This window comes from Macrobrachium rosenbergii, chromosome 15 (genome assembly GCF_040412425.1).
Source record: "Macrobrachium rosenbergii isolate ZJJX-2024 chromosome 15, ASM4041242v1, whole genome shotgun sequence".
NCBI classification, from domain to species: Eukaryota; Metazoa; Arthropoda; class Malacostraca; order Decapoda; family Palaemonidae; genus Macrobrachium; species Macrobrachium rosenbergii.
The window spans coordinates 44,232,621-44,260,120 of record NC_089755.1 but is presented as its reverse complement, the minus strand read 5'-3'; the positions used below and the strand labels follow the sequence as shown (position 1 = coordinate 44,260,120).

Sequence of the window (27,500 nt, the reverse complement as noted above, 5' to 3'; positions counted from 1 at the left end):
TTCACTTAGCGAGTAACCTGGTACTACAGGTCATATCCAGGTGACTGGTAGCTGGCCGTGCCTCTCGAGTACCAGGTAAAGGAAGAAGAAGAAGAGGGAGGTTCATTGAGCGAGTTGCCTGGTACTTGGTACTACAGGTCATATCCAGGCGACTGGTAGCTGGCCGTGCCTCTTGTGGACCAGGTAGAGGAAGAAGTAGGGGAAGAAGCAGAGGAAGGTTCAACTAGCGAGTTTACCTGGTACCTGGTACTACAGGTCATATCCAGGTGACTGGTAGCTGGCCTTGCCTCTTGAGTACAGGTAGAGGAAGAAGAAGAGGAAGGTTCAATGAGCGAGTTTAGCTGGTACCTAGTACTACAGGTCGTATCCAGGTGACTGGTAGCTGGCCGTGACTCTTGGGTACCAGGTAGAGAGAAGAAGAAGAAGAGGAAGGTTCAGTGAGCGAGTTTACCTAGTACCTGGTATTACAGGTCATATCCAGGTGACTGGTAGCTGGCAGTGCCTCTCGAGTACCAGGTAACGGAAGAAGAAGGAGGTTCAGTGAACGAGTTATCTAATACTACAGGTACCTGGAACCTGGTACAACAGGTCATATCCAGGTGAAAGGAAGTTCCAAAGCATAGAACGTCCGCCAAACTTCCTCTTCCCAACTTACAAATCTGCTTTGGTTCAGGAATCAAGAAGGACCATTTCCCTCTTCGGTGTGATTCTCTCTCCCAGGAATCACATCAGAAGTTTTGAATTTGCTTCTACGAATAAATAATATTTCCGGTCAAGAAAAGAGTTCAGTTCTGAGCTATGCGTTTTCATAAAGTCAGTCAATTATTGTTTTCAGTAAACAAATGACTTCACTGGTGTTCATCTGAGCATATGGCCCTTTCACAGGTTTCAGTTTACTATTTTTTTTTTTATTTTCTAGAGTTCAGTTCGATTTATAAAATAATTTTTTTAAAAATGGGAACATGATTGTTCAAGGAGTTAGCTGAGTTAGATCTTGGCTGAATATAACTATAAGTATATTTTAACCACATTTTACGACTTTTTAAAAATAATTTTTTGTACTTCTTCTGACTCTATTACCATTATTCGACTACTAGAATGACGAGGCAACAGAGGTGGAAATGTTTACCAAATAAATCTCCGTCCCTAAGCAAAAGTAAAACCGTGATCTGAAAAAGAGACCGGTTAATATTTTGACCAGGGAAACAAATAACAACGACAACATAATAATAGTAAGAAAATTCCATTTACTGAGAGGGAATGTTACGAAGGACTAACCGAGCTGTTTAACCTCGAGTTATATGCTTTAAACAAATATAAATCACCGCGAGAATGGCACCCTTCAGGTAACGTGTGAGTGCAATGACCACCTATTCATTCCCATTGAGAGCGCAATAGAACTGGAAACTTTCCATTTTCAGCCCAATGAAGAAATAAAAGGAAAATAAGTTTTCACCTAAAACGCAATGGAGGATAGAAAAAAAGCCTGTTGTTTATAGCAAAGCAACAAAACAAAAAAAAGTTGCGGCCAGTGCTCGAAGTATTGTCGTGTTGGGCTCCATAAAACACGAAGGAAATATTCGATGCAATTAACCACACATACACTGTCGTGCAGGACAGGAATCCGTTCCGGCTAAATATTCATGAACAACCCAAACACCATGGAACGGGCCAATATCAGACGCTCCTTAATTAACATAACGTTCAGATTAGCGCTCCTGATTTCTCTCGACAAGTCATGACCACAGCCGCATTTTTTAACTGACTAGCTGAAGTTATACTACCTTTCTGAAGCTCTGCTTTTCAGAGGCCCTGCTTTTCTGAAGCCCTGCTTTTCTGAAGCCCTGCTTTTCTGAGACCCTACTTTTCTGAACACTGCTTTTCTGAAACCATGCTTTTCTGAAGCCTTGTTTTTTCAAGCCCTGTTTTTTCTGAACCTCTGCTTTTCTAAAGCCTGCTTTTTGAAGCATTGCTTTACTGAAGCCCTGCTTTTCTAAAGCCTGCTTTCGTGAAGTACTGCTTTTCTGAAGGTCCTGCTTTTCTGAAGCACTGCTCTTCTGAAACCCTACTTTTCTAAAGCCCTGATTTTCTGGAGCCACGTTTTCTACTCTACTTTTCGGAAGCCCTGCTTTTCTGAAGCCAAGCTTTTCTGAAGCCATGCTTTTCTGAAACCATGCTTCTCTGAAGCCTTGCTTTTCTGAAGCCCTCCTGAAGGACTCGTGCTCGTTTTCTCGATTACAAAACTAGCCGACTTGCGATATTTGGAAACGATACGTCGGCAATTCCTGGCGGCCAGGATTTCGCTTGTCGAGAGGAATGGATTCTTGGGAGAAATGAGAGAAGACTTTCCTTCGAAGATTGGCTGAGAGCCAAAGGATTAACGCCTCGAATCGTTTTGTTTGACGAGATTAGGATCAGAGTTTAAAAGGCGTTAGATTAGGTAGAGCAAACGGTGAGGATGGTGAAGAGTATGGTAGAATATAGTGCCACTGTGGATAGCTGTAACAAGACTGATATACCAAGCATAATAATGCAATAGAAACTGTATATACAACATCCCCCTCTTGAAATATCTTGCCAAGGGAAAGCTAATGTTTATGTTAATCATTTACATGATAAAAGTTCGGTAAAAATGAAAGCCATTTCAGTGTTAATCATATATATGCTAGAAGTTCGGAAAAAATGAAAGTCATTTCAATGTTAATCATTTACATGATAAAAGTTGGGAAAAAATGAAAGTCATTTAAATGTTAATAATTTAAATGATAAAAGTTCAGAAAAAATGAAAGCCATTTCAATGTTAATCATTTAAATAATAAAAGTTCGGTAAAAACGAAAGTCATTTAAATGTTACGCATTTACATGATAAAAGTTCCGTAAAAATGAAAGTCATTTCAATGTTACGCATTTACATGATAAAAGTTCGGTAAAAATGAGTCATTTCAACGTTACTCATTTACATGTTAAAAGTTCGGAAAAGAAGCACTAGAAAGTTTATGATAGTTCTCCAGAAAGATGTTTTCCCGCGGATGGAAAGGAAGACTGCAGAGACATGAGGGGCCTAAAGCCCCCATACCCAGGACCAAAAAAAAAAAAAAAAAAATTCACCGCCCTTTGACCTTACCACCTAAAGATTTCGAAAGCTGAAATTTTAACGATACATTATTTCATATTTAAATCTCTTCTCTCTCTCTCTCTCTCTCTCTCTCTCTCTCTTTTCTCTCTTCTCTCTCTCGATTTTATGCCTTAGGGATATGGTTTTGTAAAGAATTCCGTTTTAAATCTTGCCTCCCAAATCCCCAAGCAGGAAACGCTAATTAGGGAACAGAAACCAGTTGATGGCGATGATGATGATGTGATGAATATGACTGAATGTTTACTTCAGTGAGAGTTGATATATATATATATATATATATATATATATATATATATATATATATATATATATATATATATATATATATATATATATATGTATATATATGTGTGTGTTTGTTTAAGGCTACTAAAATTAAAAACCGCAAAAAGATTTAAAAAACATAAACTATAAAATGATATAAATATAACCACCCCCATATCATAAGCAAGAAAAAAAAACACGAAACAGGCCTTCGAATCCTTTGGATTGGTTCGAAACCGACCGAATCGGGTTCGAATCCCGGATTGAGCTCAATATGAAACGTAGAGGTACTTTCGAATGGAGTTTAATGTTGGCAATTATCGCCTCTCGTGAGGTGGGGGGAGGGGAGGGGGAAGCGCGTAGACAAAGCGAACTCTCTCTCTCTCTCTCTCTCTCTCTCCTTTTTAAGAGGACAGAAGGCTTCAAAGAGCACAAAAGAAGCCGTGCACAAGCCTTTTTTCCGGAAGGTGAATGGGTAAGATAAAGAGGCGACTTTGAAAGCATGTAAACTTAAGGGAACGATGGGTGGGTGCTCCGTGGCTGGCTTCAAGTGTTCCACGATTGTTTTGTATATATATATATATATATATATATATATATATATATATATATATATATATATATATATAATGTTTATTTATACACACACACACACACACACACACACACACACATATATATATGAGAAAGAGAAATATATATATATATATATATATATATATATATATATGTCCCATATATACATAAAAAGGAAACAATAGACAGTTTCACTAAAAGGAGGTGGTTCCAGAGAAACAGAAAACATCGTTCACTGTCTCACTCGTACTTTACTCACTAATTCAGTTTTTAGGAATTTTCCATTAAAATTAGCTTACACCCATTAATACACAATTTAATCCCAAATTTTGACTGGTTAGTGGTAAATCCTGTCCGGTTAATTCACCTTTGAGATAGTCTAATACAGATTCAAATGGCAGCTTTGTAAACTAGGAACAAACTTCAAAGCTTACTGATCGGGAGTCGGGAATATTCGGGATGGCGTTGAATATTTCCTTTTAGATCTAAATTCGAACATTATTTTGAAAGCCTATCTAAGACAGAGCCGTGTAAAAATGGCAACGGAGAAGAATTATCTGAAAACTGAGTTTCAACTTTCTTCTTCGGTTACTGTTTTATGACTTACGTCCCAAATGTGAAATACTTGTCAAGTGTAAATAAAATATACACGAAACTGAATAAGATTCCCCTTGTTGAGGTAATGAAGCCAATCGACAGTGATGATAGGTCTAAGTGAGTAAATTATATACTTCTTAAATCTTGGAGTTAATAGAGACGTAATTTGCCCGTCCCATCGGCCTCTCTAGATCAGACATTCGGAGCTAAATTAAAAGAGAAAACTAGAGAGAGAGAGAGAGAGAGAGAGAAAGAGAGAGAAAGGAAGCATTCATAGGTGCACGTTCTTGTGGCTACTCGAAGCACACTGGGGAGGAGGAGAGAGGAGACGTGGCGCCCCATGCTGTTTGCTTTAAGGGTGATACTCCGCTTGACAGAAGCGGAACTTCGGTCCAAAGAAGAGATTGCATCTTTGGCCCTTGTCACACCCGGAGAAGCCGACAGCGACGTGCATGTCACAAAAGGGTCATACACACGAGCCAAACAAACTCTTCTGCCGAAGAGGCCACCAAGAATTCTCGCCCTCCAAAATTTCAGGTTGTTCTGAGTGCTTATCAGCGACTGAAAAACACAACGCTTTCCGATGTTGATATTTTCGTTGTTTCCTTTTTCGACTCGGCCTAGCAATGGCGTTTATTCTGCCTTTCAAACACTGGAATGGAAGGTGGATTATAAAATTTAGACCTATGGCCAAACGCCGAGACTTGGGAGGACATTCAGCGCTGAAAGGGAAATTGAAATTAAAAAGGTTTGAAGGGTGCAACAGGAAAAAAACTCGCAGTTGCACTATGAAACAATTGTTAAAAAACGTGGAAAGTAAGATGGAAGAGAGAGAATATGAACGGAGATGAAAGGAATGAAAGGGGTTGCAGCTAGGGGCCGGAGGAACGCTTTCAAATAACCTTAAGTAATGCCTACAGTGCGCCGCGGAATACTAGAATGTAAATGACGTCACCAATGAAGAATACTCTTAGTTGATTCAAGAATGAGCGATAGAACCTAAATTGCTGATTGAAAAAGATTTTCAGTGGGATTTATCACGGTAAAAAAAAAAAAGGTTCAGAGACTGGAAGATGAAGCTGTTAATACCATTGTAACTACTTCTGCTATCATCATTATCATCATCATCATCAAAATATTATTATTATTATTATTATTATTATTATTATTATTATTATTATTATTATTATTATTATTATAAAAAGACCCATATTTACAATATCTGCATGTTTATTTTCACCTGTAGAATTCCCTAACGTGGAATTCTATTTTACTTCTGTTGTTGTATTTGAATTACATATTTTCTACTGCGCCGATTTTATGACATACAATATATATATATATATATATATATATATATATATATATATATATATATATATGTATATATATATATATATGTATGTATATCACACTTAGACTTAGCATGTTGTTTAAACGTCAAAAACACTTCAGTGTACATTTAGACAGACATTTACTTACATGAATTACGCTACATATGGTATTAAACTAAATCAACAAAATGTAATTATTAGTAAAATTCATTAGAATATATTTATTTATATAAAAAGACTTAAATAAATAACCTTAATTTAAGGATCTTAAGATTCAACGTTCGTTTGAGGAATCAGAGACAGTTCCCCTTTAAACAGTTTGTACCACGGAGCAGCTTCATCAGATAACGGGGGTGGTCCCATCATCGAAAGTTTCGGAACTGGGTCCCAAGCACAGAGAGAGAGAGAGAGAGAGAGAGAGAGAGAGAGAGAGAGAGAGAGAGAAGTATGGAAAACAATATGCTTGAATGAGAGATAGCGTTATCAAAGTGCGGGAGACAATATGTAATAGAGAGAGAGAGAGAGAGAGAGAGAAGTATGGAAAACAATATGCTTGAATGAGAGATAGCGTTATCAAAGTGCGGGAGACAATATGTAATAGAGAGAGAGAGAGAGAGAGAGAGAGAAGTATGGAAAACAATATGCCTGAATGAGAGATAGCGTTATCAAAGTAAGGAGGACAGTATGTTATAGAGAGAGAGAGAGAGAGAGAGAGAGAGAGAGAGAGAGAGAGAGAGAGAGAGAGAGAGAAGTTATGGAAAACAATGTGCTTGAATAAGAGATCAATAAAAGCTGTGAAAGACAATATGTTATAGAGAGAGAGAGAGAGAGAGAGAGAGAGAGAGAGAGAGAGAGAGAGAGAAATCTTAGATATTCTGTTCCTCGTTAAACCCTTTCCTAATCTGGTACAGATTTCCTCACTTATCAGATTCCCTTAAGCTTATTACATTCATTACTTTTTTCAGTAAGTTGAGGTATTACCTTAGTATTCTAAAAGTAAAACCAAATTACCTTTCTTTTTTCATTCTTGAAGCTTTGCAGAGCTCACCTACTCATAAATAATCCAATACTCTTATGAGGAGGAAGAGTAGATATATATCTTTTAAAGATCCAAGATAATTTCTCAAGAATTAGACGTTAAATTGAATGGTAATTTTGGTTTTCCTAAGATTGAACTTATTTTTTATTTTATTTTTGGATTAAAATCATATTTTTGAAGAAAAATTTTTTTTACGAAATTTGCAATGGTTACTTAAGCTAATGTCTCTCTCTCTCTCTCTCTCTCTCTCTCTCTCTAGCCTCGTAACGCAAGTGCTAACGTATTCCACTCACAACTGAATCACCAGCGTTCGTTCCCTTAAGCGGACGAGTTGGGAATGACATGGGTGCTTTACCTAAAATATCCAGTATGCCTCTGCTGACTTAAGTATTGAATTATGTACAGGTTGTTAGTCGCTTTTGTTTGTGGGTTGTGGAAGGTGTCGAGAGACTGAGAGAGGAGAGATAAAATGCCGAGAGACGCGAGAGATAATTGCTCCATCAAAATGTATATCATCATGTAATTGCAAACAGGAAGGACTCGACGAGCTAATTGTCAATCCCCTAAGGTGGAGCCATTCATGAGATATTCATAGACATATTCTTCTCTCTCTCTTCTCTCTTCAAATTTATCAATTTTCAAATGTAGTATAACATCTCTGTCACACACACACAAACACTCACACAAATTACACGATTAGCATACACACACACACACACACACACACACACACCAAATAGTTTCTTTTATAATCTGTAATTTATAAATGTCAAAAACACGAAAGGACGGGGTCCAACGAGGGGAAGCGTTTGTATTCTTAACATTCTTTGAAGTCAAAATATTCGTTGTATTTCACTCGCGAACTGCGTGGAATCAGGAAGTCACATTCTCGGGGCTTACCATAAATTTCATGTGTGTGTGTGTGTGTGTGTGTGTGTGTGTGTGTGTGTGTTTATAACTATTCGCCATCCACACCCCGCCAAAAAAAAGTTGATCATCAAAGCAAGTTGGTTACGACCAACTAAAGTCAACTCAACTACCAGGCTCACAATTCACGACTAAAGTCAATGGGTTTTTAGGGGAAATGAGCTCAGTACGTAAATCAATGAGAGATGTAATGTTCATGGGCCAAAAAATTAATGAAATTTCAAGATGGAGGTGGCGTGGACATGTGATGAGAATGAATGAAGAGCAGTGAAGGGAGAAAAGAAATGGAAATGGCTGGCCGCGCTACGTAGGAAAGTCCCCCAATCCCCACACCTCCTTGTCCCAAAAAAGAAAGAAAGAAAAAAAGAAAGAAACAGGAAGGAAGAGGACCTAGGCCAGATAGGAATCCAGGCAGGCTTCCCTCATTTGAAGTCAGAGCCCGCGAGGGGAAATACGACGGTAATTACGTTAATGATAATGAATGATAATGATGGTGATTAGGAGGAGACCTTGAACGCGCCACTTGACGAGAGATGAGTGCCTGTAAGAAACACCCACGCCCACGATCTTTTGCGTCCCACGCAGCTGGTGTAAAGTATGACGAGTGACTCGGGTTTTGTTTTTTCTATATGATTATAATGAATTTCTTTTATTACTGAATACGCCAGAAAGTCATATACTTTGGCTGCTAGCTTCTGCAGAAGGGATTGCTCATACCTGAAAAACGAAATGGTAAATAAATAAACAAGTATACACATACACATTATACATATACATATATACTTATATATATATCTATATATAATACTTATGCATGTGTGTGTTCGTGTGCGTGTGTGGATATGTGTGTGTGTTAAGAATAGACAGGAATGAATCTACTAAATACAATGTTGAAAGTTTGATTGAAAATTCCGTTCAGCAACGGAGCAGAGCTCTTAAATCAGCATATATGAACTGTTAAGCTGACAATTTCGATCATTTTTATTGGCCCTTGAAAACATTAAGCACGGATTCATTTAATGATGAAGTTATCTTTTCCACTTTAAAAACAGATTCAGCTTAATCATTTCCTCCCCAGATTTGCTGCAAAGTTCAGTAGACAATAAATAGACAATAAACTTAACATGGGTCCAACCTCACTTCACACTGAGTCACATTACATTAAAATTCAGCACCACGGAGGAGAACGAATTGGGTCCGTTTCCCGAAAAATCCATTGCGCCTGCGCACTCCTCTGACGGGACTTCCCCTAATCTGAGGCAGGCTGAACCTGCAGAAAGCGTACTTTTCACCTTGATTTTGCTGCGAAGCTTAACAGGACGCTTAACTCAACTCAAACTTTCCTTTAACTTGCAATGAATGGTTTCATAATCATGTGAATACGCACGTAATGTTTTTAGGAGTTCCATGAAATTGATCGAAAACGGTCTCGCTTCTGCACCACCTTTATACTGTCCCTTCCCGAATACTGGTTTGAGAGTTCTATTGGTGATCGGTATTTTCAGTCTCAATTATACAAACCTACTTGCAGGCAATTCCCAAGAGCAAATCACCCGAAAAATATCGCATTCTTTTCTTTTATCCAAAATAGGGCCATAGACCAGGACAATGAAAACGTATTTTTGACTTTCGATAATGCGGATAATATTTTTGTTATGCATCTATTAGATTTGTTTTTATTTAATCGTAATATAAACATACTGTATATAAATATATATACATATATATATATATAATATATATGTATATATATATATATATATATATATATATATATATATATATATATATATGTAATACATATATATATATATATATATATATATATGAATATAAGAAGACACATAAAACACTATTTAAACATTGAAACCATATATTTCGGGAACTTGCTTCTGTGCCCTGTTCTCTGTTGAATATGGACAGAGAAATGTTACAAGAATATATACACAAAACATAAAGGCCTTAGGAAACCGATGGTATGACAGTGACCGTTTTCCTAAGGGAGGAGGAGAAACCACTTCTCCTCCTCTTAGGAAACGGTCACCGTCATAATAACAAGCCTTAAGGCCACACCTTTATGTTTTGTATATATATTCTGTAACATTTCTCTGTCCATATTCTAACAGAGAACAGGGGCACAGAAGCAAGTGCCAACTATATGGCTTCAACGTTTAAATAGTGTTTTATGGGCCTCTTATATTCATATTACTGTAGTATTACAGGAAAGACATTCATATATATATATATATATATATATATATATATATATATATATATATATATATATATATATATATATATATATATATATATATATATATATATAAACACACACACACACACACACACACACATATATATATATATATATATATATATATATATATATATATATATATATATATATATATATATATATATATATATATATATATATATATATATATATATTTCCGTGCCCGTGCAGTGTAAGGTTCTCGCCTGCCAGTCGAGAGGAACGGGGGTTCAAATCCCGGCGCCCACTGGCGGCTCGGGGATAGCGCCATTGCATAAACCTGGTGGCCCCGCCAACCTAGTGGTCTGAAAACTCGAGAGGATTAGTAAGAAAATAGGTACCAGGCCTCTGGCTGGGGGGTTAAACAGTGGGCCTAGCGACCCACTGGCCACGTGTCTCAGGCAACGGGACTTCTCCCTCACTGACTGTCGGCCTAAGAAACTGGAGTCCAGCGCTGGCCCGATGAGCCTTGCAAGACCCAGGAGGGCTTATATATACAGTATTTATGTGTTTAAACTTTCTTTGAAGAAAAGTCTCATAGAATATGATCCAGAAGACAAGACTAAAATAATTAATTTCTTTAATAGCAAGGTTTACGCAGCTTGTAAAGTAGGCATTCACAAAAAAAGAAAAACTGTCAACAAAACCTGTTTATAAAGTACCCAAATTGTCAAGGTTTAATGATTAAATCCCTCTGAACGTTTTCAAGTCTTTTCGTTTATTTCTACCTCCAGTTATTCTTAGTTTTTAATTGGAAACAAAGAAAATGAAGGAAGTGTGACAGAGCACTCCCGGGCTAGCTGCTAATTGGGGAGGTTCTCGTCCATCCTCTGAAGAGACCTACGCCTTCCCACTGGTGTGGTTCATTAGTTCCAAAAATAGAAAATAAAAAAAAATATTCTAGAAAAGCAAAAATAAAAAGTCACCGTTTGTGATTTTAATTGGATGATCCACGAGGGTTTGAAGGAGCAAGGACCGACATAGATAGTCACGGTCTATCTAAACTCGGCGCAGTCGAGTTTTCTTTGCAGTGTATAATAGATCTATCTTTCGGTGGTCTCGGTATAATGCTGTATCAGCCGCGGCCCATGAAACTTTAACCATGACCCAGTGGTGGCATGTCCCATATCGTTGCCAGACGCACGATATGGCTAACTTTAACCTCAAATAAAATAAAAACTACTGCGGCTTGAGGGCTGCAATTTGGTAAGTTTGAAGATTGGAGGGTGGATGATCAACATACCAATCTGCAGCCCTCTAGCCTCAGTAGTTTTTAAGCTCTGAGGGCGGACAGAAAAAGTGCGAACAGACAGACAAAGCCGGCACAACAGTGTTCTTTTACAGAAAACTAAAATCCATTCATCCATTTCTTAGATTTTTTGCATCTTCTGTAATTCCAGACCACCGCTTATTTTGATAAATGTGTTGGCACGTTTTGCCAAATAATGTAAAGATCTCCACAGAGATGACCATGAGATGACACTATTGCTGGTATCTAGTGTCCTATGGTGGTCACATTCCAGCGCTCTACCTATAGTAACATTACTTTACTTTAGAACTACAGAGTTACCAGACAATAACCTGCATGTATTTTCTAAGAAGACTGAAAAAAATAGGTTTAACTTCCTGTTAATAAAATGCTAGTCCCTGAAGGAAATAATGATGATTTATATACATTTAAAGCTGCTTCAATACAAGGAAACATTACAAGTCCAATAAAAATTCGTCCACCTATGACAGTTGTAGAATGTCTGAAAAATAATGGAGTTCAATTGAAAAATGGAGTTCAGCTGAAAAGTAAAGGGTTCAACTGAAAAGTAAAGGGTTCAGCTGAAAAATAAAGGAGTTCCACTGAAAAATAAAGGGTTCGACTGAAAAATAAAGGAGTTAAACTGAAAAGTAAAGGGGTTCAACTGAAAAGTAAAGAGGTTCAACGGAAAAATAAAGGAGCTCAAATGAAATATAGAGTAAATCAGCTGAAAACTAAAGCAGGTTAACGGAGAAATGAAGGAGTTCAGCTGAAAAGTAAAGCAGTTCAACTGAAAAAATAAAGGAGTTCAGCGGAAGTGTAAAGGAGTTCAACTGAAAAACAAAGGAGTTAAACTCGAACTGAAAAGAAATGCTCTCAAAATACGAAATAATACTGGGGGGATAGGTACGTCTTACAAAATCGTGACCGATGCCGACTAACTTGGGGAGGGTTGAGGGGGAGGCCCTACAAAGGTCACCTCAATATAATTACAAACCAGATCTGACGCTGACTGATTGACTGATTTATTGTTACTCAACTGGCGTCACAACATGTGGGTTACAGGTTATCTGACTTTGGCATTCGGAATGGAAAATAGTATAGTGATAAAGGGGTAAAATAAATAACGAATTAAGTAAAACAAAATTATTTTATTTGTAAATACGTTATTAGCAAGGGAAATTCAAGTCTCTGCAACTACTTTGGTCATGCTGATATTGCATTGAGGATCTGTTTATATAACAGCCGGATACAGTTATATATACACACAGTATAAACACACTGAAATAAACACGACGATGAAAACCCACTCCTTTAAGGCCATTCCCAAGTGCAAATCACCCGGAAAATATCGTCCTCCTTTCTTTCCCCAAAATAGGGCCATAAATCAGGCCAATAAACGTATTTTCGGCTGTCGAGAGCGAAGCGGGAAGCAGTACTACGCTTTAGCCTACTTTCTGATATTCTTTTATTAACAATAATGATAACATTTTTATTTTTTTTGGGGTAATTAAAACGTTCTTTCACTTCAGATCAATAAAGTTACGAGACGTAGGCTTGCATATATTTTCTAATAAGACTGATAAAACATGGTTAAAAATTAACTTCCTAAGAATAAAAGGTTAGACTCAGAAGAAAATGATTAAGATTTATATATACATTTAAAACTGATTCAGTCCAGAAGAAACATCGTCAGCAGTAAGCCATCAGTTTATTACAAATGTATTTCTATACCATTTACCGTCATCCAAATTAAAATGAATAAAACAAAGGTGTAAGAATGACAGAAAATGAAGTCTGTAAAAGCTATATGTTGTGGTCATACTGCTATACAGTGGGCCAATATTTAAAAAAAAAAAAAAAAGGAGGAAGGGGTGGGGGTGGGGGGGATAGCTACTGGCGTGTCGACGATACTCATTTAAGTATAAATGAAAACTTACATTACAAATTGGTCTGAAAAATCTCATTCTCGAGATCCAAGTTAGGAGAAAATAATGATTCAAAGTCCCCAAATGAAAGAACAAAGAAATCTCCTTCAAATTTACGAAGAGGGCATTTGACTGGGAATTAGCATAAGTGGAAAAACTCATTAAAAATTAAGGCAATTATCTGCTCTCCCACTGTCTGAAAAACCGATATATTTTTGTCATGGCGTTTTCGGAATTTCAGTCTGAGTCTTCCGATTTTTCATTTTACCCCATGGAAAAGAATTATAAGAATGATTCATTGCCCTTTTAGTGTGATGAATTACTCTACCAAATATTGTATGTGTATTTTTTCGGTCGAAATTAAATTGAAACCAAAACTGAAATATAAAATATATTATGTCCAAGGCCAAGCGCTGGGACATATGAGGTCATTCAGTGCTGAAAGGGAAACTGAGAGCAGAAATTTTATTTAAAGGTGTAACAGGAGGAAAACTTCGCATTTGCTTAATGAAACAACTGTTAGGAGAGGGTGGAAAGTAAAATGGAAGAGTGAGAATATGAACGGAAGTACAGTAAAAGGAATGAAAGGGATTGCAACTGGGGTCGAAGAGACGCTGCAAAGAACCTTAAATAATGCCTGCAGAGCACCGCGTGAGGTGTACTGATCGGGGTTTTGGTAGCGCCACTCTGTAACACAAGATATAAATCAGTGAGTTCATTGATAATGTAACAGGGAAATATTAGAGATACTGTACAGGGAAATATCAGAGATAATGTACAGAGAAATATCAGAGATAATGTACAGGGAAATATCAGAGATAATGTACACGGAAATATCAGAGATAATGTACAGAGAAATATCAGAGATAATGTACAGGGAAATATCAGAGATAATGTACACGGAAATATCAGAGATAATGTACAGGGGAAATATCAGAGATAATGTACACGGAAATATCAGAGATAATGTACAGGGAACTATCAGAGATAATGTACAGGGAAATATCAGAGATAATGTACAGGGAAATATCAGAGATAATGTACAGGGGAAATATCAGAGATAATGTACACGGAAATATCAGAGATAATGTACACGGAAATATCAGAGACAATGTACGGGGAAATATCAGAGGTAATGTACAAGGAAATATCAGAAATAATGTACAGGTAAATATCAGAGAGTTGACCAGCCATAAAGATTTCAGACATCTGCCTAATGTCGAGGGGCACTTGGTAATTGTCCTGCATAATAGCGAGTTTCACTTTTTATTCATTTATCCGCGTCGTCCGTTTGCTCTTAAAGGGCGCAAAACCTTTAGAGTTAGATGAAATTATTGTCCCGTTAGTGAAGCTTTTGTTTGCGTTACTTATCGCGTAACTGTTTTACATTGCTTGCTTATTCATAATCACACAAATATTTACCTTTCTGATAATTCTTTCTGTATCTCTATCGGCACTTACGAAAATGTTTCAAGTATAGACTTTAAGACATTGACAGTGCTTATGGATGTTTAAAAGCCAAGGACTTCTATATCATAGGCCTCTCTGGTTATGTCATGAAGCACACTGACTGAAAAACATCACAACTAATCTCAATTTTTTTTTATAAACGTACATTCCTGCGAAGCTAATTAATACGGTATAACCCGTCACTGTTCAATAAGTAATATAATAAAAATACAAGTCACATTTTCCTTCTTTATTCATCCATTCACGGATGATGGTTTAAGACTGTGTCCATTAAACGCAGTTAGTGGAGTTAATCCCCCAATTAATATCACCTACGCTCGCTCACGACCGTTCTTGCATACAAATTCGTAAACGCTTTGGTTGACTGATGGCGAACACCCTACAAAGGTGATTTTAGTAAATAAAATGGTTCTTATATAATAATAAAAACATTTGAAATACTTGAGAAAATAAGAATTTAAAAAAAAAACAATTATTCCGCATCCAGATTGTGAATGTCATCTCGCCTTTTCTGTCATTTCTAACTACGGGTGAAATGGTTATTCTTGTTAATAATAATAATAATAATAATAATAATAATAATAATAATAATAATAATAATAATAATAATAATAATAATAATAATTTCCCTTAGGACTGAGACTTAAGATTTTATTGCATTCACTTGCTGGGTAACTTGACATATACATTCATTAAGAAATCACAAGTAATATAAAAATGTGAAGTAGCATCACGCCTGAAAATAACAGGAAATTATCTTGCAATTGCATGAGCAACTAGCATTTAGCATCACTTCCCACCTGCTTCCCTGCAGGGCTTAATTATCTCAGCTGCAACATATATAGTTTTAGTTTTCTGTAAAAGAAAACTATTGTGCCGGCTTTGTCTGTCCGTCCGCACTTTTTTCTGTCCGCACTTTTTCTGTCCGCCCTCAGATATTGAAAACTACTGGCGCTAGAAGGCTGCAAATTGGTGTGCTGATCATCCACCCACCAGTCATCAAACATACCAAATTGCAGCCCTCTAGCCTTAGTAGTTTTTATTTTAAGGCTAAATTTAGCCATAGTCGTGCGTCTAGCAACGATATAGGCCAGGTCATCACCGGGCCGTGGTTAAAGTTTCACGGGCTGCGGCTCATACAGCATTATACCGAGACCACCGAAAGAGAGATCTATTATACGCTGTACAGAAAACTCGACTGCGCCGAAGAAACAGGGCGCATTTTTTTACTTGTTTCATGTTGTGGTGAATCCAGGTTACAGTCTGATAAAACAATGTAAACTGTCACTCCATCGGCACTGTATTTCTTTTTCTAGAACTGCAGCAGTTTTGTCATAATATTTACATAACTCACATATTCTATAACTCGTGTATTTGTCATTAATGAGCTTCATTTTCATTCATTCTCTAATTCAAAAATAAATCTTGAATTAAGTTTTTTAATAAAACTTTCTCCCATGACATTTTTGTATCATACGGGTACCTTAACGTACAGAAATGTTGAGACTTATCTTTAATTTTTTATGAGATTTTATATCATCTCTCTTCCCGATATACTTTCTATTATTCTTGGTTACTCTTTCTACTTTCTCAAGTTCTTTAATAAAAATATCTACTGTGACATTTATATATATCTCACAGGTACCTTAGCATACAGAAATGTTGATCCTTACTTTTGTTTTTTTATTTAATTTTATTTCTCATCTCGACATACTTTTTTTTTTAACTCTTCCTACTTTACTAGTTCTAGGGTTCTGTTCCCCTGTGACCCTATTATGCAAATGGGTCACCCACTTCTGTCGCCAAATGTCAGAAGTTCTTAGAGTTCCGGAGACTTCTGTGACCTCGGCATCTGTCCATGGACTGTCAATTTGCATAGAATTATTTACCCAAGAAAGGATAAAGCTACGTTCGATTCTCCAGTAGCAAATGTTCCCTCTTTGTGGCCGTGTTAACCATATTATCTTTATTTAACAAACAAAAACTTTTAACATTCACAAGGTCATCGCCTCCAGTACTACATATACCTAGTTCTGGAAAAAAATATTTTGGGCATTTTTTTTAATTCCAGGTTTAATGAGTTTTTAATATTTGTCTTCTAGAGGGTTCACCGTCTTATTTTTATTTATTTATTTTTTTTTTTGGCTTAGTGCAGATTTAAAATTTTCTCCTGTCTCATGAAATTTTCATCACGAATTTTTGTTTTATTTACTTCTAGAGTCCCAACACCAAACCAACATTTTCTCTCTCCTGTTTGATGATTTTAGTTCAAGATTATTATTATTATTATTATTATTATTATTATTATTATTATTATTATTATTATTATTATTATAAACCAACATTCTCTCTCTCTCTCTCTCGTTTGATGATTTTCGTTCAAGATTATTATTATTATTATTAAGTCATGTATCTCTGTGTTGTAGGAGCCCAAACTGGAAATAACGTGATTTATTATTAACTGGTTAGAGTGACTCAACCCTGTCATCCGATCCTACTACCTACTACCTACTTCATAAGAACAATAGTCCAATAGTCAGTTATTATTATTATTATTATTATTATTATTATTATTATTATTATTATTATTATTATTATTATTATTCAGAAGAAGAAGAACCCTATTCATATGGAACAAGCCCACCGCAGGGGCCACTGACTTGAAATTTAAGCTTCCAAAGAATATGGAGTTCATTAGGAGGTGAAGTTGTAAAGCTTCAAAGAATATCTAATCATCTTACATATTTAAAGGATTATGTGTGTAAGTACTATATATTTTAGAGTCCAGCTTCATTCAACGCGAAGACAATTGCTTCCCTAAAGAAAAGTAATAGGTCATTAATACGAAAGAGCCACCCGGAGTGGGTGGAGAACTCCTTTCGGAAAAAAAGAAAAAAGAAAATCCAGAAAAGTAATTGGTCTTTACAACAAAAAAGCCACCTGGAGTAAGTGAGAGCTTTCGAAAAATAAAAAAACGTACACAATCCAGAAACAACTTCCCGAAAAAGAGTTACCGGTCATTAAAACGAAAACGCCACTTGGAATGAGTGAGAGCTTTGAAAAATAATAAAAAAAAATACAAAATCCAGAAACAACTTCCTGAAAAAAGTAATTGGTGATTAAGAACGAAAAAACGCCACTTGGAGTGAGTGGAGAACTTTCGAAAAACTAAAAAAATTATACGAAATACAGAAAGAACTTTAGGTCCGCCTCTCAGGAAAAAACGAGAAGAAGAAGAAGAAGAAGAAAAGCGCACGCACACACACACACACACACACACACACACACGCACACACACACACACAAGGCCTCTCAGGCGCCAATCCAGTTATCACAATTCTTTTCCGGCCGCGAGTCTCGAGAAAGAGTGAGTGAGAAGTCGATTCGGATTCTGAACACGGGGCGAAGGATGCTTATGCTCACAAGGGCCTCTTCAGCGCGTTCCCGTCGAGGATCCTTCTAGGCCCAATGATCCATTTGGACGTCTGATGATTTTTCCTTCCTTCGCCGTTTTACTCTTTGCGTTGGTGCAGTTAAAGGACGTTTGTTTTGTTTGTTTAGTGCTGCGTATGTTTGTTGGCGAAGGCACCCGTCTCATAGCTCCTTCGAGATGTTGCCTGTCTAATGTCATTAGAAAACGTCTAAATTACTATTTGGTGTGACTCTAAATCTATTGTGCACTGTCCTTTAGATTATATTCATTTCGTCATAACTTCTCGATTACATCTGTTATTTTGGTGCCAGTATCTGATATAAATAATTCAAAATATCACAGACGCTATTATCTGTACTTTTGTTGGATATATATATATATATATATATATATATATATATATATATATATATATATATATATATATATACATATACATATACATACATATATGTGTATATATATATATATATATATATATATATATATATATATATATATATATATGTATATGTATACATATATATACATGTATATGTATATATGTGTATATATATAAATATATATATAATTATATATACTATATATATAAATATATATATATATACATATATATATATATTTTTATATATATATATATATATATATATATATATTTATATATTTATATATATATATATATATATATATATATATATACATACAGAGAGAGAGAGAGAGAGAGAGAGAGCAGATTTAAAAGATTAGGAACTCACACGGCATTTCCCCGGAGAAAATAGTCGATTATAAGTACTAGCCACGGCGAAAAAAATCACATGACATTCTCCACCCCCACTTCCCCCTTATTTCATTTTATTTTTTTATTCCTTGTGTTTCTTTCAGGAAAGAAAACGACACCGCCATTTGTTTTTAACGACAGTTTCTGAGTTAATACCTCTCCGGACAACAGGAGTTACGAAATAGGAGGATCATAAAATGTGTTGCTTCTTATTGACAACGTTGGAATTCCTCCTGGTCTTGTTTTTCACACTGTCAAAATAAAACTCAACTCAAATAATCCTGGCGCTTTTAACCAAATATAGCAAAATATCTTCCTGCCCCTGAAGTAATTCTCTCTTCTCTCTCTCTCTCTCTCTCTCTCTCTCTCTCTCTCTCTCTCTCTCTTCACAAAACTTTGGGCAACATATTCAGATATCTTCCGTTCGGTTTAATAGCACCTCCATTATTTTCAAAAACAAAAATGTTTATAAACGAATAAATAAACTCCCGCTGTATTTTGGAAATATATTAAAAACGTTAAAATTCACTACATTTTCAAGACCAACTGGTCTCCTCTTTAGGTGATTACAGAATAATAAAACAGAAAAGAGGAAGTTACAACTGTTAAGAAAGAAAAAAAAATAAAAATAACCACCTTCGGTCATGACCGAACTGCCACAATTAACAACAATTGTTAAATATCCAACGACCTGACAACATTGTTAAGGCTGGCTGCTTGAATTACACAATAGGACAACAAACTCTTTATTTTTTCTGGCCACCTCGTGATCTTGTTCACTAAACCCATCAACAAAAAGTGTTTTATTTGACAGACCTACTGGAGAGACTTTCCAATCGTTCAGACTTATAAAAAATAAACAATTATTTTTCATCCGTATATACTGCAAGAACACTGTCAGTCGTTCAAACTGCAAGACCAAAGATTTATTTTTAAATCCTTCAGACTTCAAACACAGATCTCAAATTGCCAAAACAAACAAGTAAAAAAAAAGGTAAAGTGTGTTGCCCAGTGAAGGCTCAAATTTGAAAAGCTTAACAAAAAAATTAAGTGAATTCCTAGGTGCATATTTTCCTCCGCACTTTACTTGTAGAAATTGATTTGATATTATTTATTCCTTTTGCCCCCCTCTCTCACTCTCTCTCTCTCTCTCTCTCTCTCTCTCTCTCTCTCTCTCTCTCTCTAAAGATGCAGGAGTAAGGGTTTCAAGGTATCATATTTTATTTAATTCTTTTTTTGATGGTGAGGGGCCTGTTATGTTGAATTATCATTTGATGTATCTTGCTCTTTCCTTAACATTCTATTTATATTATCGAGTTTTAGATAGAAATGACGAAATAAAGAGATGAAAAGCAAAACAATTTGAGAACCAACATTTTGGAGACAGGAAGCCAACTACTTATGAGTTTGTTTATGTAATAACGATAAGAAGGGAGATGAGTACCTGAAGGGAACTCTCTCTCTCTCTCTCTCTCTCTCTCTCTCTCCAGCTTTTCCCGACTCAGCCCTTTCAATTGCCTAATTAGATTGCACAAAGCAAACTCTGCTTCCTACCCCCCCTTTCTCTATCTCTCTCTCCATTTCCTGCCTAATCCCTTCCAATAACTACTTAATTAAAAAGTATGTCCAGACCGCAGCCACTCTCTCTCTCTCTCTCTCTCTCTCTCTCTCCTCTCTCTCTCTCTCCACACCTTTGCTGCCAAATCCCCTTAAATAACTACGTAAAAATTAGGTCCAGAAGGCAGTCTCTCTCTCTCTCTCTCTCTCTCTCTGCATTTTCAGACATTTCCTACGTAATCCTTTCGAGGAACTGCTAAATTAAGAAGTATGTTAAGACAGCAACCTCCCATCTCTCCTCTCTCTCTCTCTCTCTCTCTCTCTCTCTCTCTCTCTCTGCATTTTCAGACATTTCCTGCGTAATCCTTTCGAGGAACTGCTAAATTAAGAAGTATGTCAAGACAGCAACCTCCCATCTCTCTCTCTTCTCTCTCTCTCTCTCTCTCTCTCTCTCTCTCTCTCTCTCTCTCTCTCTCAGAGTGAGATTAATGTACTGTATATCCCGCAGCAACTTGGAACTCCGGAGGGAAACCTTTACATCCACGTTTTCGTTTCCTGTTCCGCGTGTTCCCCTAACGAGGCTTTTTCGTGCCTAGCCGGGATAATTCGAAAGTTAGGCTTCCCTATATTTCTCTTTTAAGTCCATAATCGCACGCGCGGACCGGTTCTTACGGACGACAGTGCGGGGGCGGTTTGGCAGGGGGGAGGAGGGTTGGGAGGGGGTAGGAGAGAACTTGATCCTAAAATAATACCACGTGAGTTAGTACATTTTAAGTCTCTGGGCAGGCGATATTTTTGTTGGTTGTGTTGCTTCCTCCACGTTTGTTAATTTTTTTTAGTTTTTCTTTATAATTTGCCATACATATGTCAGTTCCACTTTAATTTCTGTTGCCTACATTTTCTTGAATTAATGATAAAACACTTTTAACCTAATTAGATATCGAGAATGAACAACCTTTAATTTTTCCCTGGTAGACATAACCATTTCAAGGAAATTCTTAATGAAAATGGACGCGTTTTAAGGCAGTCAGTTACTCTAGTCCTAAAATCTTTCTCTAATGATGGAACTGAATGTAACATCTCAACAAACTACCAATGTTCTTCATCTTCATCTTTTCATATCATTTCTCAGTAATTAAAGGTATGTTCATTTCCCGACACTATCTGAGAGTTTTTGTAGGGATATTTTTCAAAGAATATTTTTTTCCACATTCTTTGATAAAAAATGTTTTACTACTTTATATCGAAATTAATATTTACCCGACAGATTTTGTAACAAGAAGAATATCTTATTTCTAGACCTAGACGCTTAGAACAAAATGAGTTATTCTTCCTATCGACTCTTATCGTACAATATTTATTAATTAAAAAAGATATTTATAAAAAAAATAAAAAAAAAGACTAGTTACATTTGTAACGCACAAGCAAACGAACATGCAAGCAGGCAATAAAATGAGAGATATGAAGATTTTTTTTTTTTTTTATCGTGTGCATCTACGCGCCTGGAACCGTGAGAGCAGACCGGCTGACGATTCAAATTCTCTTTGAAGACTAGGCGTATCTCCGGCTCTTCCTCTTTTCCATTAGTTTTTCAAGTTTTCCTTTCATAATGTCCCAGCTTTTTTTATTTTTTTGTGTTTTTTATTGCTCTTCTCTCTCTTTATACATTTCTCTCTGTTTGGGAGTCATCAATAGGCGTAGACACAGCACTTTTTCAAAATGAGACGTTAGTACCATTCAGCATGCGCTATGGGAGATTTTGTTTAGACCAGTCGTTGACTTTTGCTCCCTTTTTTCCATTAGTTTTTCAAGTTTTCCTTTCATAATGTCCCGGTTGTTTGTTTAGTTTTCGTGTTGTTTAATTGTTCCTCTCTATGTATTTCTCTCTCTTCGGGAGTTATCAATCGTCGCGGGTGATTAGGCCTAGTACCCGGGCGCTATGGGCGAGTTTGACTAGACCAGTAGTAGACTGATGCTCCCCCGCCACACCCAACTCTGGCCACATAAATAGGCTGAAGGTTGTACTGAACAATTTCACAAAAAAATGTTGATAATTTACACAATCTTCCTTAGAGTACCTTTAATATAACATCTGTCAACTTGTATGTGGACGTGCAAAAGTTTCGTTACCTCACAAGAGGTAATGTTAGTCAAAAATATACACAGTGACTGCCGGTCAGCCAGCGGTATGTGGGTCCTATGGAGCAGTGTTCCTGTTAGGCTAGAGAAACGCAGCTGGATAATTCCGCATTGTTTATCTTTCATTTGCCGCTGATAATTAATCGAACGTTATTCAAACAGCAGGTCTCGCAAAATTTTAAATTGCGTGGAGAACTATGATGACAATTATCCATTATATTTTTATCGTTATTTCCACGGTAAATGAAGTATTTTTCATGTAAATTTGCTGTTGGTAATAACGCAGTCGAATGCATGATTGACCAGTATTGCAAAGGACGTATCATTCATTTATCATAATGTTACTCTTTGTTACTTTTGTGTCAATGCATCGTTTAATAGTATTGATAAGGTTTAATTCTTTCTTCCAGTGTAATAGAGAGAAATATTTTCCGGAAAAGAGGAATCTGTGTATATTTTGGTTTATAAATATCCACTGTATAAGAAAAGAAATATAGCCTGCCTGTTCTTGGGTGTAACTCAGGTGCATGTGTAATAATTTCAAGCATCTATAATGATGAAGACCTGGCAAACGAGAATAGTGAACACTGTAGCAGTTTGATATCTCACAGCAAAAGATCTTGAACGGGAAGGCAAAGAACTAAATAACTTGAATACAAAGGGAATTCGAAACCTGAGCACTACGCGTTGGCAACTGGTAAAGACAGGCATGGTTGATAAATGACCTAAGGATAATCCGTGATAAAGATAAGCAGGTTTTAAGTACCCTGCCTTTGTAGGTCAGTGCGAGTCCGTAAGAACGAAGGCTAGAGAGTAAGACTCGGGAAATAAATTATTCTGAAAAATACAAATCGACAACACAGGGAAAATGAGTACTCTCCCCTCCCGACAAGACTCATTACCCACGAGATGCGAAACGTTACAAGGGTATGCAGATGGTCCCCGCCATGCGTCCACGCCTTCCACTCCACGCAGAAGGAAGAAGAGAGGTAAGTCAGTGACGTCACGGGAGAAGGCTTAGACCTATGGGTCTTGGTTTAGACAGTCTCTGGTTTAGATCAGCCGTCCATGAAAATTTTAATCATTTTTAGGAAAGAGATGCAATGCAGAAGTTAAAAGTGACATAACAGGTAAGTTGCCATTTTTGTATGTAGTGTAGTAAGCACCAGCAATTAAATTTATCAAGGCAATTGAGGGAAAATAATCATGTAGATCAGGAATTATTATCGTGTCGGAGTGAAAGCTCCTGTATATGATTTTGAAAGTGAGTTTCCTTTGAATATTTACCTGTATGTATCTTTATCCATAATTCTTGTAAAGTACTGTGACTATACATATTTTTATTTATGCTCTATATATTGTTTTATGTGTTTTGGGGTTCAAATCTCCATAGTAAGCGTATGTATACATGCATGTATGTATGTGTGTGTGTTTGTATGTGTGTGTATGTGCGTATCTCTGTGCGATTAAATAGAGAATGGACAGAATAAATCAAGTAAAGAAGAAACCACATGCGAGCAAGAACAAAGGAAAATGATTGAATATTGTTATAGTTCTGAGGGTCCTCTTGAATTCTGACAAAAACAAAAAAAGGACGTCTTTCTACCTGTCCAGGGGAAATCTCTGAGGGATTAAAATAACGGGGTTCCCTGACTGACTGACGAGAAAGTTATGTGATTAAATGATCCCCAAGGGATTGCCAAGGGAGAGGGTTGCTTTTGTAAATTAGTGAGTGCAGCATGTGTAGACTTATCAGTGTTTCCAGGGGTATTTTCGAGAAATACTGATTTCTTGTAGTCGACTTTCCTCAACAATATAATTTTCTAAACTATCTATTGCAGAAACAGATTGACCCAACACAGAAAACACACAGACTTTGTATGTATGTATGTATAAATATATATATATATATTTATATAAATATAAGTTATATATATACATATAATTGTGTATATACATATCTGTATCTATATATATATATATATATATATATATATATATATATATATATATATATATATATATATATATATAAATAACTGAAGATAAAGAGTGAATATGATATAAATAAAATTTTAATAATTATTAAGAAAAACACAAAATAAAAATGAGAAAATGTGAATAAAATTAAAGTTAAAATAGATATAAGAGAAAGAAATAAAACTGAGAGAGAGAGAGAGAGAGAGAGAGAGAGAGAATGCAGATTTCAAAGCCAATTACAAAACCACCTTCAAAGGATCATCTAATTAATTTGCAAATCTGATTCACACTTCTCCCCTTCTGCAGGAGATGGCACCTTCAGCTTCAACGAGTTCGTGGAGATCGTCTTCAACATGGGCGGCGCGGGAGAGCGGCCGGGCGAAGACGAGGAGAAGGAGCTGAGAGACGCCTTCAAGGTAGAGAGACTCGAGTTTTCGTAGTTAGCTTTCGAGTGGAGCGTTCGAAGTGACGTTTCAAAGTGAGGTTTCGAAGTGAGATTTCGAATTTCAAAGTTTTCTGTTCGAGCTTTCGAAATAAGCTTTCGAAGCAGGGTTTAGAAATGAGCTTTCTATTCGAGCTTTCGAAATGAGCTTTCTAAGCGAGCTTTCTACTCAAGTTTTCGAAATGAGCCTCCGAATTAAGGTTTCAAAGTGAACTTTGTAAATTAGCTTTCGAAGTGAGGTTTCAAAGTGAGCTTTCGATTCGAGCTTTCGAAGTGAGATTTGGAAGTAAGTTTCCGTATCAAGCATTCGAAGTGAGCTTTCGATTAGAGCTTTACATTCGAGGTTTCGAAGTACGCTACTGAATCAAGCTTTCGAAGTGGGCTTTCTATTCGAGCTTTCGAAATGAGTTTTCGAATCAAGCTTCGCAAGTGAGCTTTCTATTCGAGCTTTCAACGCGAGGTTTAGAAACAGCCTTTCTTAAGAGGAAACAATTCATCGCCGTTGTAATACTTTTTTCCATCAGCACACCTGTTTTTAAAGGTTATGAACAAAATTTCAAAGAACTACGGTCACTGCTTGGACATAATACCGGTGCTCTTTTGTTGAGGTGTTTGCGTTTCATTAAATATTGAATGATGTTTTCCTTCCTATCCTGTAAGTGTAAGCATAAGTCTTCTTCTTCTTTCTCTGCATCTTTTCCCACTTCTATGTTGGACTGGTGTTTCTCTGACAGCTTCCCTCCACCTGGCTCGTTCAAACACATCGTCCTCTGACAATTGTTTGTCCCTCAGATCTTCTCTTACTACGTCCATCCGCCTTCGCTTTGGTCTTCCTCTTGGAGGCACCTCCATCTGCATCACTCTCCTCCCTACATATGTCTCATCCCTTCTCATCACATGGCCATACCACTGCAGTCTTCTTTCCTGGGTCTTCTTTGATAGTTCTACGACTTTAATAGTTCCTCTTATTCTTTCATTTTTGATCCTGTCCATTTCTGTTACTCCACACAGCCACCTGAGCATTTTCATCTCTACCACATACAATTTCTTCTCTTGCACTCTCTTTACCGGCTATGTTTCTGCTCCATATATCAAAGCTGGTTTCACTATTGCCTTATGCACTCTTCCTTTATCCTTTATATTGATTCTGCGGTCGCACAAGGCACCTGACATCTTCCTCCAATTTTTCCATCCAGCCTGCACTCTGTGTGCTGTTTCTACATCCAAATTTCCATCATCAGCCACTGTTTAACCAAGATACCTAAATTTTTCTACTTGGTTCAACGTTGTCCCTTCCATACTAATCTCGGGGTCTTGATCTTCATTAAAACTTAGGTATATATTCAGTCTTCTTCCTACTGATTTTTAAAACTCTGTCTTCCAGTACCTTCTTCCATTGCTCTAACACGATGTCGTCAGCAAACAACATGCACCAGGGAGATTGATCTCTTATTCCTTGAGATAGCACATCCATTATCAGGTCAAAAAGATATTCACTTAAAGCAGATCCCTGATGTAAACCAACTCTTACTGGTACCCATTTAATTAAACAACACTGCTTCTAGCCTGCGCTTTTGCTCCATACATATCTTGGACCAACCTCACATACTCCGGTGCTCTCTCACTGCATGACCTCCAAACCTCCTTTGGCGTGGTACTTCATCATATGCCTTTTCCAGATCTATGAATACTATGCAGCCCTTCTGCTTTTCCATGCTTTTTCCATCATCTGTCGGAGGGCAAATAATGCATCTGTTCCTTCCTTCCTGGCATGAACCAAACTGTTTCTTCTCCAATTCTTTAATCCATTATTCTTTCCCAGATTTTCATGGTGTGAGACATTAACTTTATTCCTTTGTAATTTGCACAATCCTGGATGTCACTTTCTTTATAGGTAGGCACACAAAACATTCTCCATGCATTCTTTGGTATCTTTTCCTCACTGTATATTTTCCTGCTAGGTCCCACAGCATGTCTATTCCTTCTTTCTCCCCAGGCTCCTTTCCACACACCTGCAGGAATTCCATCTGGTTCTTATTTGTTTTTACCATTTCCACATCTTCATTGCCTTCTTTACTTCTTCCTGCTAATAATATGTGTCATACCTGTTCTGAACCATCTTCAAAGAATTTTCTAAGATTTTCTTCATTTAACAGGTGTTCATAATATTCTTTCCACCTCTTCTTTATCTTAACCTCATTGCATAAAACCAGTCCATTCCCATCCTTAACCCGTTTTATATGTAAGTAGTCTTTGGTTTCTTGCCCCTCGACTTTGCAACTCTGTGAATTTTTCTCTCCCCCTCAGTGTTTCCAGCTCGACGTACATGTCATCTAATGCTCTTGCCTTTCCTTGTACAACTGCCTTCTTTTGCTT

At 36.7% G+C, this 27,500-nt stretch overlaps 1 protein-coding gene across 1 annotated transcript in view; it reads left to right on the top strand.

Annotated features, from left to right (window-relative positions):
* LOC136846613 (uncharacterized) overlaps positions 1-27,500 on the top strand; it is a 174,377-nt gene that overhangs the window by 144,502 nt on the left and 2,375 nt on the right. Inside the window, exon 4 of the mRNA XM_067117506.1 lies at positions 24,989-25,098. Within this exon, the coding sequence (XP_066973607.1) occupies positions 24,989-25,098 (110 nt within the window). The remainder of the gene's footprint in view (positions 1-24,988; positions 25,099-27,500) is intronic.